The 18,328-nt window shown below is 44.0% G+C and overlaps 2 protein-coding genes and 1 long non-coding RNA gene across 9 annotated transcripts in view; 1 reads left to right on the top strand and 2 right to left on the bottom strand.

The window, feature by feature from the left end:
* Positions 1–13,352, top strand: part of MASP2 (MBL associated serine protease 2) — a 23,516-nt gene extending 10,164 nt beyond the window's left edge. The window contains exons 2-7 of one of the 7 annotated variants that reach the window (XR_015278828.1): positions 1,560–1,779; positions 3,101–3,278; positions 3,521–3,652; positions 7,465–7,577; positions 8,309–8,433; positions 9,565–13,352. Coding sequence is in view for 5 of the 7 variants with exons in the window: in XM_023940590.2 (XP_023796358.1) it covers positions 1,200–1,276; positions 1,560–1,779; positions 3,101–3,278; positions 3,521–3,652; positions 5,451–5,464 (621 nt within the window). In the remaining 2 variants the exon portion in view is untranslated. Of the gene's footprint in view, positions 1–1,105; positions 1,277–1,559; positions 1,780–3,100; positions 3,279–3,520; positions 3,653–4,326; positions 4,433–5,450; positions 5,652–7,464; positions 7,578–8,308; positions 8,434–9,564 lie in introns of those variants that run through there. The other 6 variants (XM_023940591.2, XM_023940590.2, XR_015278827.1 and 3 more) reach the window with 6 other exon arrangements.
* LOC147649575 (uncharacterized) lies at positions 4,587–7,231 on the bottom strand. The gene is made up of 2 exons (XR_015278831.1): positions 7,087–7,231; positions 4,587–6,941 (listed from the first exon to the last, which is right to left on the bottom strand). It is a non-coding gene; the product is annotated as an uncharacterized LOC147649575 (long non-coding RNA).
* On the bottom strand, positions 12,836–18,328 carry TARDBP (TAR DNA binding protein). Its single transcript, XM_086860875.1, has 6 exons — positions 17,948–18,328; positions 17,309–17,561; positions 16,436–16,599; positions 15,987–16,127; positions 15,134–15,304; positions 12,836–14,748 (listed from the first exon to the last, which is right to left on the bottom strand). The coding sequence occupies exons 2-6, from the start codon at positions 17,544–17,546 to the stop codon at positions 14,218–14,220; spliced, it is 1,245 nt and encodes a 414-aa protein (XP_086717001.1). The 5' UTR covers positions 17,547–17,561; positions 17,948–18,328; the 3' UTR covers positions 12,836–14,217.

Raw genomic sequence — 18,328 nt, 5'->3', positions numbered from 1 at the left:
ATTACTACTGCTAGTACTTTTCCCTTCACTTTTATTAAGTGGTGTTTTCTGCTCGCAGTCTTCTGAATGATTTGTTGTCCTTAGTTTTGTTCATATAATAACTCCTGCTTTCCTGCCAGCACCAGCTTCACTGCCTGGGGTAATGATTTTTGGCTGTTGTGAAGGTGTCCCTTTGATTACAGGATATCTCAGGATAAATTTCCTGCATGTGCAATCCAACAGTGTGTTCCCTGCTGCCGATTGGTTTTCCAATTCTGTCCATTCTATGTCCAGAGATGGACACAGGCTCAGCTTTAATATATCTGGGTTTTCACCCTCTATTTATTAGGCCTATCTCCACGTGTGCTGGAATAGAAGTTTTGTGGGAAACCTAAATGTTGATTTGGAAAGAAGCAGTCTGCATGCAGAGGAATTAATAAAACTTTGTGTCCCATAGTGTTTGCTCAGCTGAATTCCCTGGGCAGTGTGAAACCCCTGTGTGCATCCACAAATATTTAAAAGAAAATTTGAGTATTTTTTAAGTGTGACTTTTTACCTTGTGGGTATTCCAGGATGGGCAGGTTAAAAAGCAGTCCATGTGTATGAAGAAGGCATGGAGTAGGTTTCTGTCACCACAAGCATGCACTGGATTAAAATCTGCAGCTGAGAACTGGAAGACTTTGGCATCTCTGAAACTGCTGCTTGTGTGTACTGTAGTGTTATGTCCCCTAAGTATTCCTGTCCCATTGCAAAGAACCATCCAACCAGACTCATCACTATTCTAAAATCCTGTAATGTGCCCCATTATTGTTTCCAACATCTTTGTGCTCTGATAATGGAATCCTGGAATGGAATTCCTGTAACATGCTGTTTGCATTAACATTAAATGTGGATCAGTTGTTCAGAGGGAAAGAGCATTGTCAGCTCCCCTTGCTCACCAGGACAGATACTGTCTGGAGCCACCTCCTCCCACTGCCTGCCTTCCCACAGAGCAGTGATATTATGGCTCCCTCCAAGAGCCTGCAGCATTCCTAACCCATCCTCTCCATCTCTGCCTGCCTCTCCGTGTCACTGACTGAAACCTGAACCAGAGCCTGGTTTTTAGTGATTGCTGTTCCCAGAACTCAGCAGGCTGAAGGGGGTGGAAGGGAGATAAACATAAGGGTTCAACATCCAGACAAACACAGCAGAGCACACACAATAAATACATCCACCCCCAAATGCAAATACACGATAAAGGATTCCTTCTCCAAGGCTCAGAGCAGAACAGGCTCAGACAGGAAGGCATCAGAATGAGGTGAGTGCAGTCACCTCCAGCTCCTCTGTCCACTTGGCTTTGTGCAGGGTCTGGAAGGCATGAGCATGAATGTCATCTTGTTTACTAATTACTACAATGACCCAACTGATAACTCCTGATTGTTTTCATTGTTAAGTGAGGAAGGTGTTGGGCATGCAGGTTGCAGCTAGCACTGAGTGACCTGATTTGGTATCGAGAGGGGCAACTAGGATATGTGGCTTTTGGGGTATGATCCAAGTTAATGCTCACTCCTTCTCTGATAATCTCTGTCCCTTTGACACAGGCTGTTTATTTTGCTGGCTGTGCTCTATAGTGGAGTAAGGAGCAACACTGTGCCACAGAAAATGTATGGGAGGATCACATCCCCAAACTTCCCAAAGGTCTATCCAAATCATAAGGAGAAAATATGGAATATTACTGTCCCCAAAGGATATTCTGTCCGCATTTACTTCACCCATTTCAACCTGGAGTTGTCCTACCTGTGTGAATATGATTATGTGAAGGTATGTGTAGGATGGGGTAACATGTAGCAGATGCACCTGTTAAAAGTTTATGTGATCCTGGGTACATGCAGAATCAACTCTTTGTCAGCTCTTGATTTCAGTCTGTTTCTAAAGTTCAGGCTCAGGTGGTTTCTAAATTATGTGTTTATTGAGGCCTACAGGACCAGGAAGCAGATGTGGTTGCCACGTTGGAACATCTGAAACATGAAATGTTTTTGCTCAGAAAATTCTGATGCTTTTCTGTTGTGAAGCAAAAAGTTTGAAATTTTGCCCAAAACAATATTTGAGCATTTTGCTAATGTTGCAGTGTTTAAAATTAACAAGTAGTACTTGACACAGGTTATAATGGGAGACCAAAAAATGTAAGTGGTCATCTAAACAAGATACTGTCAGTTCATGTGAGCAGGCACTCACAGCATCAGTTGCTGTGTTGCTGGCTTATGTGAGAAACAGCCTCAGGAAGAGGAACAAAGATACTGCCTTAGGGAAGTGTTTGAGGGAGTAGCAGTGTCCATGAAAGATGTGTGTGCTCTGGTCCACGGGGTCTGTCACTGATTTGAGGCCGTGCTACCTCTGCACTCCTTTTGTTGTTGTTTCGTGGGCCTGATGTACAATAAGGTAGGAGCTGCGTACACAGGGAGTACGCAAATTCACTTTGCATCTGATTGAACTGAACCAGGCAGCCTTGTTCCTACTGAGAAAAATCTCATTTCCATGGTTTTATATGGCAAGTTTCTCCCATCCCCCAAATGTCTTCTGTTCTTCATGTGCTTTCCTTTGTGTATGACAGAATATCCATTTCTGGTAGGTGTGTAATACGCAGCTCCCTCTTCACCATGCCCAACATAAAACCCCATGTATCAGAACTTTTATGTTAAAGATAAATGAAGAGCTGGAACTCTAATACATACATCATAGAGCAAGTGAGACACTTGCTTAAGGACAGTTTTTTCTATACATTTGAATTTGTCAGTATATGAAACCTTTTTGCACCAGTTGTCTCTGGCTTTACTGAGACCTGATTGTCACTGAGACTGCCAAGTTAACAGGAATATTATAAACAAAGCATGGCTGGCATCAGAGCTTTGTGAGGACCTCTGATGGGAGAAAGGGAGACAAAATTATGGTCTTAAGTCACAGAGAACAGAGGAAATCCACTCTTATCTGGCCTTGGATGTGGACTGACCTCCAGAAGCACCTTTTGAGAGCATCCAAGCTTCCTTTCTCACATTGTTAAACACATTCATTTCCAGCCATGGCAGCAGGGTGGGAAGATCAATGCTCTGTGCTCATCTGGTGGATTTGTCTGCCTGTTTTGCAGCTGAGCTCTGGTGGGAAAACCTTGGCTATGCTGTGCGGACAGGACAGTACAGACACTGAGGAGGCTCCGGGTAACAGGACGTACATCTCTGTTGACAACCACCTCGTGGTAGTGTTTCGGTCTGATTACTCCAATGAGAAACCATTCACAGGCTTTGAGGCCTTTTATGCTGCTGAAGGTGAGAGAACGGCCCCTCTTGTAGATGGAAGAGCCACAGCTATGGTGAGGCTGGTGCTTCCCTGTGCTCTCATAGCCTGAGGCTGCTGGTGTGGGGCAGGAGAAGGTGGTCTCATTGTACAGAAGCAGATGCAGAGTGGCACAGCAGCCAAAGACCAGCCTCACAAAATATAGAGTGGCTGAGACTGAGAGAACATTTCATTGAAATGTCTTGTTTTCCTGATTCTGTGCTTTGCCCATTAGATATTGATGAGTGCAAACAGCCATTGGATACTAAGTCCCTCTGTAGTCATCACTGTCACAACTACATGGGAGGCTACTATTGCAGCTGCAGGGTTGGCTACAAACTGCATGAAAACAAGAGGACATGTACAGGTGAGCTCTTTCTAGATGAGGAGATACTTCCCTATCTACAACATCCACTTAAATCCGGTCCTGACAATAATATCAAGGTCAAAGCTGTGGGGTTTTGTTTTCATTTTTAGTATTCCCTATGTGCCTGGTGCAGCTGGGAGGAGGGTCACAGGCTTAGTCAGGGCTGTGAGCAGAGGTCCTGCTTTGCAGAGGGGCTGTGAGCTAGTGGCTGCTGTTAGGGACATTTCTGTGTCATAGCAAAATGCTGCACTGCCGCTTGGATTTTGCTACTTCTTTCCACCTCTGTTCAGCTTTAGGTGAGCAGAATGGAAAATCAAGTAAGGCCTCACACTTCCCACCACAGACATTTCCACAGACAAGCCTTCATGTATGCCAGTGCAGCCAGTCTTGTAAAACTGAATTTATCTTGCTCCCTGGGTACTGAGATCCCAAGTATTCTGGACCCAAGTTAGTAGATAGGTTGGGAAAACTACCAATTGAGTTGTGAAGTTTAATGAGGAAATTATTAGATTTCTACCCTGTAAGGACACAGGCCAAGAAGGAGCATGGTTGATGTATCACTGACACTGGATACCATAATCCACACATTAAATGGCCAGGCATGGATCTCTTGATCAGAAGGGCTGACAGTGTGAGCTCTATCTCACTGGCTGCTGTCTGGCTCTGTTCCACAGTTCATAACTAGGGAAAGCTTCTGTGGTGTCCGGCGGTGAGGTGTCTGGATCAACATGGTAATGAGCATCTCAGGATTCCCTTTCCAGTGAAACGTGCCTACATGGGGTAAGAGGTTCACCCCTTATGGGTGCAGCTTTGCCAGCTGGAGCTAAATCCTGTCTGGAAAAAAATCAACACAAATACTGCTCATAAATGCTGTCATAGGTGAAAGCCAGTGTTACCGCTGAAGATAAATAGATCACACGGACACAGGTCGAGGTGTGGTGAAAGAAGGAGAAAGTTTATTTTTCCTCCCAGGATTTATAGGCTTTTGACCATGGCCAGGGATTGGATGGTCAGGATAACAATTTCTCACTGCACTGGCCATGAGAGATGCCCATCAAAAGATGTGTAACAGAAAGAATGTACACATATCTATGTTTACAATTACTGTCCTGGGAAAGTCTTTAGAAAACTATGCTAACAAGCTCAGAAGCTGAGTTTTCAGGGCGACAAGCCAGTTTCTTTGAGCTCCCCCATGCTGAAATGCAAAATTGGATCTAACTTCCAGTGCTTAAGGCTGCCTTGGCATTTGCCTTCCCAACAACAGACTATTACAAACTCTCTCCATCCATGGCTGCCTGGGTCTGATTCAAGATTTGAATTCCTCATGCCTCCAGAGTATTGGAACAGACATGTTCATTTGATCTGTCGTTCCTAGGGTGATGCCTTTTAGCACGAGTATATGGATTTACTGATGCTGTAAAGTCTTAATGTGAAGGTGCAAAATGGAAAACTGAACTAGCAGACGAGCAGCTCTGCAATGACCATTCATGTGTGCACATTTATGCCCCCTCCTTGGAAAGAGCTCCAGCAGCGGGAGCTGCTCAGCAATTGTGAGGGGATGAGCTACCTTGACGGTGAAGACATTGGGAATTGCTATGATGCACCTGATGTGCTGGAACCTGTTCCCATTTCAAAGCCCTTAAAACCAGCACTGCAGCTGCTTCAGCCACTGGGCTGCAAGGCAAAGGTCTCTGCAGACCTCCTTCAGGAGTTGAGGGCAAAAGCTTCCCTTGTGTCTTTTGGGCTCCTGTTTGAGCTGGCTGGTATTGACAGGCTCTTTTTCTCCTTTATTTTCCAGCAGGAGACAATTAAGCGTCTCCTCACTTAGGCAGAGATGGAGACAGATGTGCTGGGAAGAGCTGGTTTCCTTCCTTCCTGACCTGCCTGTTACAGTCTGCCCGGGGCCTGCAGGCTTCTCTTGCTCCATGACTTGTCCATGTGGTTCCTTGCCTTTCAGACTTGCAGATAATAAAGAGGCTGTTGCCGGTTGAAAGCTGAATGCAGCCTCTGGGGCATTCATTTTCTCATGTTCTCATGTGTCACTTGAGAAAAAAGAAGGTAGCTCAGGCAGGAACTGGTAAGAGAGAAGCTATTGTGAAAGGCCCCTGAGCATCACAGCTACCTGAAGAGTCTTGAATTTTAAGCTCTTGTTGCTTAACCTTACTTAGTTCCTAAACAGCAAGAAGACCAGAACCACACCATACCTTTGTTCCCTAATGCTCCTTTTAGATATGCTCTTGTCTGCACCCAGACTTCTAGACTGAAACTTTCTGTTCAGAGCCCATTCACTCTTTGGAAAGATCTAAATTTCTTTTAATCCCAGTTTTGACCATTTCTCCGTTGAGAATCTGGATTCATGGCTGAAGTGTGTTCTGGTGAGCAAAGCCTCAGAGTTCTAGGTGTTTGCTAAAGTAATATGAATGTATGTAAGCTGTGTTTGAAAACCTATGAGAATGAATTCAGGGGGACACACAGAGGTGCAGTCACTGGGGTGATGAATAGGTTCATGTCAAATAAAAGCAGCTGCTCATTACTTTCTGGGAAGATGGTCATAGAAACATTGTTCTGAAATTACAGCTTGTACTTAAAGAAACACTTGGTGCCCAAAGGTGTTATGACTTATACCGGGATCTTTCAGTTGAGCTGAGTCACACAAACATAGAACAAAATATTATCCTTTTTACCTGTTCCTTCTTTCCTTTCCCAGTAAATGCTTGCAACTCAAATATTTCCTGTAGTAGCAAGCAGGGCTGACATAGACATAGGGTGGAAACAAGCTTCTCCCTCTGAAATAAAAGAAAGCTTAGAATCTTGGCTTACAAAGTCAATGGTTAGTTAAGGGACAGTAACATCCCTTAACTAATTCACAACTTGTTTCCCTTCCATTAAAACGGCAACCTTAAACTGTGTGGTCTGTTTCTAGGTGACAATCTGTAATTAATGCCTGGATAATGGCATTTTTGCTCATGGAGGTTAGTATGGTGTGTTTGATTCAATTTGAAGTCAACCAATTTCCCTCTTGCAATTAATTCAGTGTCAGAATAGTGAAAAAATCTGTGGTGTTATCAGGCAGTCCAGCATGCCTCATCAATTACAGGGTTGCTCATACAGCTTTTGCAGCACATCATAAAGCCTTTGTTCCCAGCTGATCAAAGCACCACTTCACAGTGATCAGATGCTGTCAACAAGCAGAGGTCCTCCGGGCAGTTGTGGCTGTTCCTTCTTGCTTCTTTTCAGAGGGGAGCATTTGTGGCTCCAATTGTGTCAGCAAGAGGCACAGCTGGTTTTGCTGGAAGAATAGAATTACATTCTAAATGTCTGGCAAAACAGGCATTAAAAAGAGCTGCATTCAGAGGCTTCTGGAATTGAGGAGCTGATATCTATCTTACCACTCCACACACTCTGGGGCAGCAGACAAGATGCAAATCTAATACCTTGGAATGTTTCTGAAGAGCTTCCAGTTATCACACTTATTTCTGCTGTCCAGCCCTGCAGCTGCATCAGTGGTACTTTCCCAGGGTCCTTCCCTGTCCCTCACCTGAAGCAGGAGTGCTGGGTAGTGCTGGTGCCCTAGGCCTCCTGTGAGAGAGGAAGAGAGACAGGTATATATGTGGCTCCAGAACTTTCATGAAGGCATAGACAAGCGTAGAAAACTACCTTTACCCAGTGCATCCAAACTCAGTTAATGCACCAATGGTCATAATTTCCTGCTGTTTGGTTGAAGGTTTTTACCCAGGCCACTGTCAGAGTCAGGTTTTTACGGAGAGCATAGGAGAAATCACTGGCCCTGACTATCCTACACCTTATCTCAGCTCCTGCAGCTACAGTATCCAGGTAGAAGAGCTTCCTGATCATGCTGGAATTCATGGAGACCTTTTATGTGAAGACACACACAGGAGTGTCGTGCCCCTGTGTTGTCCTTAAGGTAAGGTGAGGTTTATTGCAGTTCATCACAGACTTCATGAGACGGGCCCAGCTCTTTTACTGCATCTTCTTCAGCCCATGTTTCACCATGTTAATGTAGAGTTGTGTCACTCTGTATGTTTCCTGGTCCACTTCTCTGTTACATTTTAGGTTTGTTTTGTATTTTCTCCCAACACCCTCTGCTTTAAAAATTGACTGAAACCAATCAGTCATGTGTGATGACTTGACAGATTGCATCACAACCTCTGCCCTATTCCCACAGCTTCATGCTGGAATGGTCTGAATATCAACCAAACAATGATACTGTGAAACAGTGGCTTCATGGGTATATTTTTAGTAGTGTACCTACGACATGTACTACTCCTAAGTGGCTACTAGGAAATTTACTTCTAAAGTACAACTTTAAGAGAACTCCAGAATTCCTGCTGATCTTACAGTCCAGCTTGGAACCAGGCATACGATTTTATTTTATAGAACAATTTTCCTAACTTGTCAAGAGTTACAAGTTATATGTCGAGGCAACAGATGTCTTGGGCTGGTCCTGCGAGTGCAGCCAGGCTGTGTGCAGGTCACTGCTTCTCTTTGGTGTGAGAACACTATCAGGCGTCAGTCACTGGTTTTGTTTTAATTCTCAGCAACTGTAGATTTTGTCCGCGCGAGTGAAATTGTGTAGAGAAAAGGCGTGATTTCCCACAACAGCCTTTAGCAGTAAGTAACAAATTCGCCCTGCAGGACGCTGTGAGCCGAGCAGGTTTGCCTGTTGCGGTGCTGAAGCACCACGCCGTGGTCAGAGTGCACCGGTGCAAGCGCGGCACATTAGGGTGGTGCTCCTTCGTGACAGGGTAACGCTAGTCGACGTAAGTGAATCCTGTCAGCCCTGTTCGACTTCATTTCTAGGGCATTAAACACATAGGTGCCCTTTCTCGTTACCAATTTCCGTTGCTCACTTACTGGAATTAGGTGTGTTCGGGGCACTGAATTCGGCAGTAAATGTGCTTTGATATGCTCCCCGAAAAATTGTTCCTGTCTGTGCATGCCTTTCTGTACGTCTGCTCTTGCTGATGCCCTGGATGCTGCTACTTAGAGATTTGCTTCTAAGTATGTTGGAAGAAAAGAATGATTTTACAAAAGATTTCCTAAGATCAGTGTAGTGAGAATTTTTAATGTTCTTTCATTACAGATCTCTCCAGGGAAGTTAAAAGAGTAATACATGGACATTCCTGCTGAATACTGTGTTTCAGACTTAGTTCTTAGTAACTGAACTGAGCTTCTCAGCAGGCAGTTTTGGAAGATACTCCAGGCTGTGTATGCCCATGAAATTTTAAAATCACAGCTAGGCGGTTGTGGTTTGGGGAGGCTCAGGCTTACCTCAGGCAGTTACTTTATAGCCTGTTTGAATTGATGCACATATTCACTGTGTATGTAGAAACCCAGAATAACTGAACTGATGCGAGAGTTAATGTATTCCACACAAACACTGGGAGACCTGGGTGTGCATGGAAATGCAATGCTGAAATTCAGTGTCAGTGTGAATGAAGCCCTGTTCTGACCCAGAAAGGCAAATCATAATGGTAAGGTCTGAAGCTGGAATGAAATGTGGTTCTTGGCTCTGGGGCTGTGCAGAGGGAATGCCCCAGCCAACCAGCACATCTGGACACAAATGAATTTTTATTGTACTTAAATATGCAATATTTAAGGCCATGTGAGAATGTGAAAGGTAGCTAAATAGTCTTAATCCACTTACAGCTGATAGCTTTCTTATAATTCTTTCTTACCATGCCCCCGTCAATCAATGGATTTAATAGGTTAGCTCTCAGGAATAGCACAAGGTGGGAAAGTGACAGTCACCTTCTTACATGCCTGCAGTGACCCAAAGGACACCTAAAATATGGTCTTGGATGATGCCTGTAGAGTGTCACTACTCTGCTGTATTAAACAATGTCCAGCAGTTCTACTGATGGTTCTCATTCGTGTTCTCTGGGATGCAGGTGAAGATTCATATGTGATGATGGATACTGGAAAAATTCCAGCCTGTGCCTCGTACCAAGCCTACAGTGACATGTTTGTGCAGGCAAGGGGACAGTGACCCAGCTTGGCTACTCCACTGTTTATGTAATGGAGGAGGTACTGCCCTGTGGCTTTCTTAGATTTTCCTGGAGTACCTTTAAGCTCATGAGGCAGAAGTGTTTCACAGAATGTGAAATGCAGAACGTTCATTTATTTTAGCAATCTATTTCTACCTTTATATTATGCTGATTTTCAGAATGGCAAGTGCTACAGGTGCTGTTTAGCAGGATAGAATGCTAACAAAACTGATAATGTTATGATAACACCACAGTGTGACTGTAGTTTCTATTATTGACCTTAGATTTGCTAAATCATTTACTATTGAAAATGCCTTGGTCATGCCTGAGGCTCCCTATTGCAGAGTAATGCCGAGAACTCAATTCAGTTCTCCGTGAGGAGAGTAAAAAGACAGTAAATATATTCCTGTATTTCAGCTTTCCTTGGAGAATACAGTTTCATAATTAACTGAACTTTTGCTTTTAAACCGATCGGCATTGTTTCTGAGAGGAAGATTGAACCATGCTATAGCAGTATTTGTGAGGTGAAAAGAATCTCCCACTGCTGAGGGTTGTGGATTTTGTTTTTTTAATGCCTGAACTGCTAAATTAATTACTCCATAAAATTGGTCAAGATCCAAGACTGAGTTTTGGGAGAAACATTGTATAATGTAATAGCATAACTGTCCCTCTTATCTTTTAGATTAGAATATCCATATATTCCAATTACTTTAATTTACATTCAGAACAAATGCACTTCTTCCTCTCTGCCCAAATTCCTCATCAGTGCTGTCTCTCTTGATTACAGAACTTTTCCAAGGGATGCAATACTAATGAAAATTGTATTCTAAATCAAATACTCATTTGCAAGCAATTTTACCATTCCAAAAGAATCCAGGAATTACATTTAGAATCATTAACTTAATTTAATCCATAGAAGCACAGTAATTCAGTACTTAGATCTCAAATTGTTCAACAGCTTTTGCTGCCAGTGTTGTTTTGCACTTTGTGGAGTGAGTGCATGGAGGAAGATGAGCCTGGAGAGCTTCCCTGGAAAGTGGTGTTAACTACAGGGCAAGGAGAGTTAGAAGGTGGCTCAACTGTGTATGACAATGGGGTTCTAACAGCTGCTTACCATACAGCTGATCAAAAAACACCCACAGCTTTGAAGAGTAAATTGGGAATTTTGAGAAAACACTGTGAAGGTGGCCAAGGAGGAAATTTAATTCATGAAGGTCATAAAAATGATCTTGTCCCCTTTGTTAATGGTATTATATACATATATATATACCATATATAATACCAAGTGTATATGGTGAAGCAGGAGAACTCAATAGTATTAATCTTACATGTACCTGTTTACCAGGGAGATTGACTGCAGATGATAGAGTAGGGAAGAAATGTCCCAGCAGCTGTCACAAGTCCTTGGTGTATGTGGGGCCATTTACCAGCCCTGTTGTCCCTGTGCCCCTACAGGTTACTGCTGCACTGTCCATGCCTGAGAGGTTCCTGCTCTCAGCTGTAAAAATTGTATTTTCCTGAGCAGTTTTCTGAAGAACAAGCTTTCACATTCAGAGTTTCGGTCCAAGGACAGTGGACAACAGATACTTGGAACTGATTAGCAGTGTTAGAAAAAACATGTTTTTTCTATTATAGTGACCCCCTTACAGTACACATAAACTTCCTCTTTCTTGTATCTCAGACTCTTTCATTAGCATTTCACTTTCTAGAGTAATGTAACTGAAAATGAAGTATCTCTTTAAAAAAAATGAAGACTCGAAACACTTCAATGTATTTTCAGTGACAGTTTATTCACTCACTTATAAACATTAAAGTATGCAAAGCAGTTTAAAAATGCTACTGAAACTTGAAATTCTAAAATTTTCAGAAGATTTTGTTTGAAGGTGAAGGAAGGCTAAAATTACTAGCAAAGACTACTCAGTGCTGCCAACCAGCCTCTTAAACCTAAACCTGAACAATTCAGACAGAATTAAAACCATGCTAATTATAAAAACTTACCATGAGATTCCTTGCGGGGGGTCACAGTTAGTCTTTGGAGGTCCAAGAATACCATTTTAAAGTGTTACTCAGCAGAAGTAGCTGGTAATAGTGCAAGTGCTAAAATGCAAAATTCACAGATGGGACAGTCTGGAGATTATTCTGATTAAGGTGCAGAAAAAAAAAAAATGTAAGCAACTTTTGCAGTGGAATATGAACAAATGTGTGGGATTTCTTTCTCAGCCTGTGTTTAGAAATCCTCTTTAAACCAAACACATTAAGGCACAACTGATTTTTAAATTCTGCAGGTGGAAAACTCAGTCATGCAGTTGTCTGCTGTTCAGATGCTTTGCTATTCACAAGCCTCAGTGAGATACAGAGTAAGGAAGTTTCACTTGAAAATTACAAAGGTTAAAAACTGTGTAAATATCCATATTCAGACTACTCACAGGTACAGCAGTATTATGGTGTATAGAAAAACACAGATCGAAGCTTCATTGGGTTGCAACCCCAAGAATACAACACAATTCCTCAAGCTCGTACCACAAGTGGAAATAACCATCCACTAACTTCTGCTCTAACACTGTGTACTTTGTTAAGAAGCTGCCTCCTACATCTCCAGCTGTCATAACTTAGTTCAAACTTTTATCAGTCTCTGTATATTTAATAATGCTTTATTCATCTGGAAAGTCTTTCCTGTGATTAGTTTTAACAGGAGTTAACAGCATTCTTCTGGGCTGGAAGTGTGGCAGAACCCTGTTTCCCATGAGTGGGCTGATCTAAAAACGAGTTAAAAACATTCATCCCCAAAGGAGATGCTGTGGACAAAAATCCATCACGACAGCAGTTCTGTTTCCCCCAACCCACTTCTGATAAGGAACTTCAACTGCTAAAAGAACAAGTAATGTTCCTTGGCACAGATGAAATCTGGAGGGAACTGCTTACCAGTCTAGGTGCGGGCACCCCAAGATGTGGGACCTGGATTTTAGATCTATGTCACTGCACAGTGCAAGGGTACAGTGGCTTAGAGATGGGTGTCGGGTATCGATACGTGCTGAGCGGTGGCTCCTTTAGAACCTGCTTATCTGAAACAAACCGAGTGGCTGCAAAAAGCTTTACAGAAGTTCATCGCAAAAGGGTAAAATTAATTAACTGCTATGAATTCTTTGCATTCAGGGCTGCAAAACAAAGACACATATTACTTAAATCAGTTTTATTTAAGAATTTCCTACAGTGACAAATCTTATAAAAAGCATCCAAACACGAAACTGCAGCAAACAGCATTCTTATGGGTATCTTACAGACAGTGGAACTTCCACCCTGGAGAGGCACACTGAGCTCTAGTGATCTCTGCTAAAAGAGCTATTACAAAGCACACCACAAGCTCAATGTTCTCATCACAAACCCCCAGCGTCTTCAAGTCACATTACCACACTTACAGATCATTAACAGAAAAAAAAACCACACACCATACAGCATTCACAGCAGTTGACATAAGGGAAAAGAAATACAAATATTCCATTTCACGTAACACATTCAACTAATTGATTAACTAAGTAGAGAGCCCACTTAAAGTCTTCCACATGTGGATGTCCTTTGAATGCAATAAACACTCGTACGTTATCTGCTATCATTGCTCTCCGCACACTCTCTCACCAAAGCCACAGGATTGAGAGACATCTCGCCAAGTCAAATAAAATCCCATTAATGCACCACCAGGTCTCTGCATGCGCTCGCTCCTTTATCTCGCACATACCAGCCCTCTCATGCCTCGGCACCACCACCAATCCCACACATGGTTTCAAAAGTTCAAACAGCCTTCTGGTTCCATCTCACAGCCTTGCGTTCACAGCGTTGATACGACTCCATGAAATAAAGAGTAGCGGATAAAAATGGAACACCCACCGTCTAAGACGCAGCATGCGCGGTGTGATGAAGTATTCTTGGATGAGAAAGCATGTAGACAGAAGTATTCCTAAGGCAGAATATTTACAGCACTGCTTTCAATGAAGTGCTTCTTCTATACACATTTGAAATGAGATGAACTGCAGAGATTAAATGAAGCCTTCATATCGTACTTTAGTATGGAGGGGAGACAGTGTTAAGAAAAAAACAAACACAAACAAAAACGACACTGTGTTGTCCAACGGGGCGCTTGGAGAGTCTTATGGTGGGATCAAATTAAAAACAAGAGGGAGAGAATGCTGTTTCTGACCAATGGTTCCATTTTGAACATGCAAAGAATTCAGGTAGCCAGGAAACAAGGGATAAAGTATTACAGGAGAAGCCTTTCCTATTGACTGTAGTGTTAGTTCACCTATCAGGCAAACAGCAGTCCACTTCCAAGCATTCAGAATTCCAACTAGATATGTAACAAAACTTAGAAAATTCCTTTTACCTTTTCTTTTTCTTTTTTTTTTTTTTTTAGAAAAGAAAAATGTCAAAAATACTGCTGAATATACTGCACACTGAACAAATTCATTTGGAAAACTTTAGTATATACGTAATTTACAGTATACTTACCATGAGTTAGAAAAATTTGATTTCCCACCATAGAGTCACTATCAGAGCCCACTGCGTCTACATTCCCCAGCCTGATGACTTAGAATCCATGCTTGAACCAAAGCCTCCATTAAACCCACTGCTGGAGCCTGTGTTTGAGGCCGAGCCCCAGCCTATCGCTGCCCCCGAGTTGGACCCTCCGTACGAGTTGTTGCCTGAACTAAAACCCTGGTTCTGTTCCCGCTGCATGTTGCCTTGAGGCTGGTTGTTTCCTGAGGGCCCAGACTGGTTCTGCTGGCTGGCCAGCATGCCCATCATCCCCCAGCTGCTCTGCAGGGCCGCCTGAGCCGCTGCCATCATGGCAGGGTTGATGCTAAAGGCCCCAAAGTTCATGCCCCCGCCCATGTTGCTGCCCTGGTTGTTGCCCAGTCCTCCCCCACCTCCTCTGCTGTTACCAAACCCACCCTGATTCCCAAAGCCTCCCGGGTTACCACCAAATCTTCCACCTCTCTCTAGTTGTCTACTGCTATTGTGCTTAGGTTCAGCATTGGATATATGTACGCTGATTCCTTTAATGATCAAGTCCTCTCCACAAAGAGACTGGGCAACCTATAAGAAATAAGGGATTGATTAAATGTATGTTAGATGCCCTTTTTTCAAAAATGTTATTAGCACAAGGCAAAACACAAAACATCCCCTACGATTCTGGGTAGATATTTATCCTGCAAAGAAAACATATGCATGTACTGAATTCGATTTGAAGTGATTTAGTTTCGCAATCATCACTACACTAACTGCTGGTTACAAACGCCTGTCTGCACAGTTGCATCTAAAAGCGTAATCTCAGTCCATTCAATAAATCAGATCAACCTGATATTACTCTAATTCTCAAGACAGCGGACAAGTAAGCATTTCATGTATAGTTCCAGAAATGATGCTACTATTTATCATCCTAAAAATGTAGTCTATGAAGTTAAAATATTTTAAGACTTACCTGATCATCTGCAAATGTAACAAAAGCAAAAGCTCGGAAGGGTTTAGGAATGAAGACATCTACCACTTCCCCATACTGGGCAAAGAACTGTCGGAGTTCATCTGCCGTCATGTCCTCAGTGCAGCGTCCAACAAACACCTTCCTGCTGCGCAAAGGTTCATCCGGACTTTGCTGGGGAGAATTGAAAGAAAAACCTATCACAACTACAGTCCTTGAGAACTCAGTTCTCAAGGTAAATGACACTCTTATAATCTAGCCTGTTCTGAAGGGTGCTGATGGAAAAATCTTTGAGATTGCAAATTTAAGACTTAAAATAAATAAATTTAGAAGAATTCTATTCCAAGAACATAGCTGCACCTTGGTACAGGTGGGGAAGAACAGCCACAAGAAAACGAGCACAGGAGCAACACACAGGGATGGCGACAAGGACACTGCAGAAGAACACTTTTTTGTAATAATTGCATACATAGTCAAGTATAGAAGCTACAAGTTCAGTTTGGAACTCAAAGACTTGTTCTGCTCTTCCCCAAATTAGTTACTCCATCTGCTTTATTCCACATTTATTCATGCAATAGGCAAGTTAGGCAGGTACTGCTGAACATCAAACACAGATTTCTATCTGTATTTCATTCCCTCAGATAATGAGCTATTTTCCGAACGTTTCAATTACTTCCAGCTCACCCACCTCCCCCGTTTTACTTCCTTACTCTCATTTTTCTGCTCATTCCCAGTAAAGCCACATCCCAGAATGGACAGTTAAATCTGTGCAGCTGCTCTGCCCTAACACAGCTGACAAAGAAGTGCACTTGGGAGTGTTTGTTACAAATAAAACCAGCAGTAAATCCCAAAGTACCTTAGAGTTGGGAAGTTTACAGTCACACCATCTTCCATCGATCATGTGCCGCTGAGACATTACTTTCACTTGGGTTTCGTAATCCGTGAACCGAACAAACCCAAAACCTTTCGAATGGCCCGTTTTAATATCCTTCTTAACCTAGGTGGAAAAAAAACCCAAAACCCAGAAGTAACCACTAGTATAAAGAGTGTTGTTACTGAATGAATTTGGTAAAAATCTGTTTGAGAGTTCATCAGTCTTATAACCATTCTTATCACAGCAACCTCTAATTCCTTAACATCTTCTCCCAAAATTAACAGGCTCATTGGAAAAAAAGACACCCTTAGGAAGAGACACAGCTTCTGATCTTGTCCAAGTTTATAAAGCTCCTTTGTTTCTACTCGCTTTCTCAGAAGCCTGATATCTACTCAATGTCCTTCCTTACTTGAGCTGCAAATGGATTTTACCTGCACCATCAGAACTTCTCCAAAGGTACTGAAATATTCCTTTAAGTCTTGTTCAGTGGTTTTCCAGGGAAGACCCAGGACTATTAAATCTGAAGTCTTCTGTACTGCTCGCTTCACTTTCACAGCTGATGACGCATCGGTTTCATCCATTTTTCTCTTATTATCTGAATATAAAAAAGTACATTAGACATCCTGAGCTCTGGAAATTACCCACTGACTATGAACTTCATGGTATTAAATTAGAACCCATGATGAGAAAGTACAGATTGCAAGAGACACACACCAGCTGTTGAGAGCTGACTGGAACAAATATCTGACTGCCCTGAACCAAAACCAGTCCACAACATAGTCCTCCTCCAAACTGCAATTTGACCCAGTTAATTCTGCATTAGTTTATTTAAGTATTATCTAGCAACATTCAGGGTCCTATAATGTGGAGAAAAGATGAATTTTTAACAAGATTACTTCACTAGCAATTCACTTCCTTCCCCTCTTTTTTTTTGAGGTGGAGCAGAGTGGCCAGGTTTCTCCTTTCCTGAGCACTTCCAAATGGTACCTCTGACCAACCCATGCCTTGAGAAGTGTCTGTGACTATAGAGAGTTTACAGTACACTATAGTCTTTCAAGGCCTATATGAGGCTATCCTTCAAGGATAACACAAGACTTTGTCATTAAAGTACTCGTTTGGGTAATATTAAAAAAATTAAAATCTCAATGGGGTCAAACCAACTGGGCGAAACAGACACCTGAATAAACCAGTAATCTCTTGTGAATCCGAGAGTTAGAGTAACAGTATTGCCATGTTAGGTCAGCAGCGACTAGGACCTTAAAGAAAACAGCCTTGTACAGAGAACCGAAGCCACGAGGACAAACCTTTGGGGTAATTCACGACGTAGACGAGGTTTCCCCAGCCGGCCTCGGGGGCGTGCAGGATGCCCTCGACCAGCCGGACTCCCCGCATGCACTGCGACACCGGGTTCCGGTAACGCAGCCCGCACGCCCCGGGGAACTGCGCCGTCACCGTGGACAACAGAACCGTGCCGTCGTCCTCCGATGGGATTTCAATGGGCTCATCGTTCTCGTCCTCCGTCACCCGGATATACTCCGACATCTTCGCTGGAAGTTACTGAAGTACAAAACGGATAGAGCAGGCGTAAGCGATCACCCTATACCCCCTGACTTAGCTTTCATCTTCTTCGCCCTGAGGCACGGGTATCTCTGTATTTATTACACAAGAGGGGCCATTCATAAACCTTAAAGCCTCCGGCCCTGCCGTACACCTCGGTCCGTCCTGGAGCTATGGAGGTACCAACACCGACCGGTCCCCGAGCACGGCGGAAATTCCCAGAAGCGCCACAGGCTCCCCTCGCGGAGCCGGGAGCACAGCCCCCCTCGGCCTCGCCGCCTGCCGGGTCCGCCCGAGCCCGAGACCTCCGAATGCGGCTCCACCCGCCTAAGCACCGCGGGCAGCCGGGCCGGGCCGAGCCCTACCCGTCCCCGCGCCCCGCTCACCGGCCAGGAAAGGGAGCGACGTCCCAAGAACCCCTCGACAACTCCTCCACCGCGCTCTACCCGCCGCCGCACAAAATGGCGGCCGCGGCCCCTCAGAGGCCGGGCCGGGCCGCGGGCCGAACCATTCCAGGCGGCCGAGGGGGGGCGTACTGCGGCGGGGCGCTCGGTAGGCGGGAGAGCGTGGAGCCCCGGCCGTACCCCAGCGCCGGCCGCCTCCTCTCAGCCGGAGGTCGGGCGGCTTTCTCGGAACCGGCGGCGACGGCGGCGATCCGAGTCGCGCTCCCCCAAGAGCGGGGCCGATGGTGCGGCCCTGTCCGCGCCTGCGCGACCGGGGGAGCTGCCCGGAGCCGGCGCCGTCCGGGACCTGTCCGTGAGGGCGGT

Source organism: Cyanistes caeruleus, chromosome 22 (genome assembly GCF_971803275.1).
Source record: "Cyanistes caeruleus chromosome 22, bCyaCae1.hap1.1, whole genome shotgun sequence".
Classification (NCBI taxonomy): Eukaryota; Metazoa; Chordata; class Aves; order Passeriformes; family Paridae; genus Cyanistes; species Cyanistes caeruleus.
The sequence above is the reverse complement of the archived record's forward strand: the minus strand, read 5'-3'. Positions and strand labels throughout refer to the sequence as shown.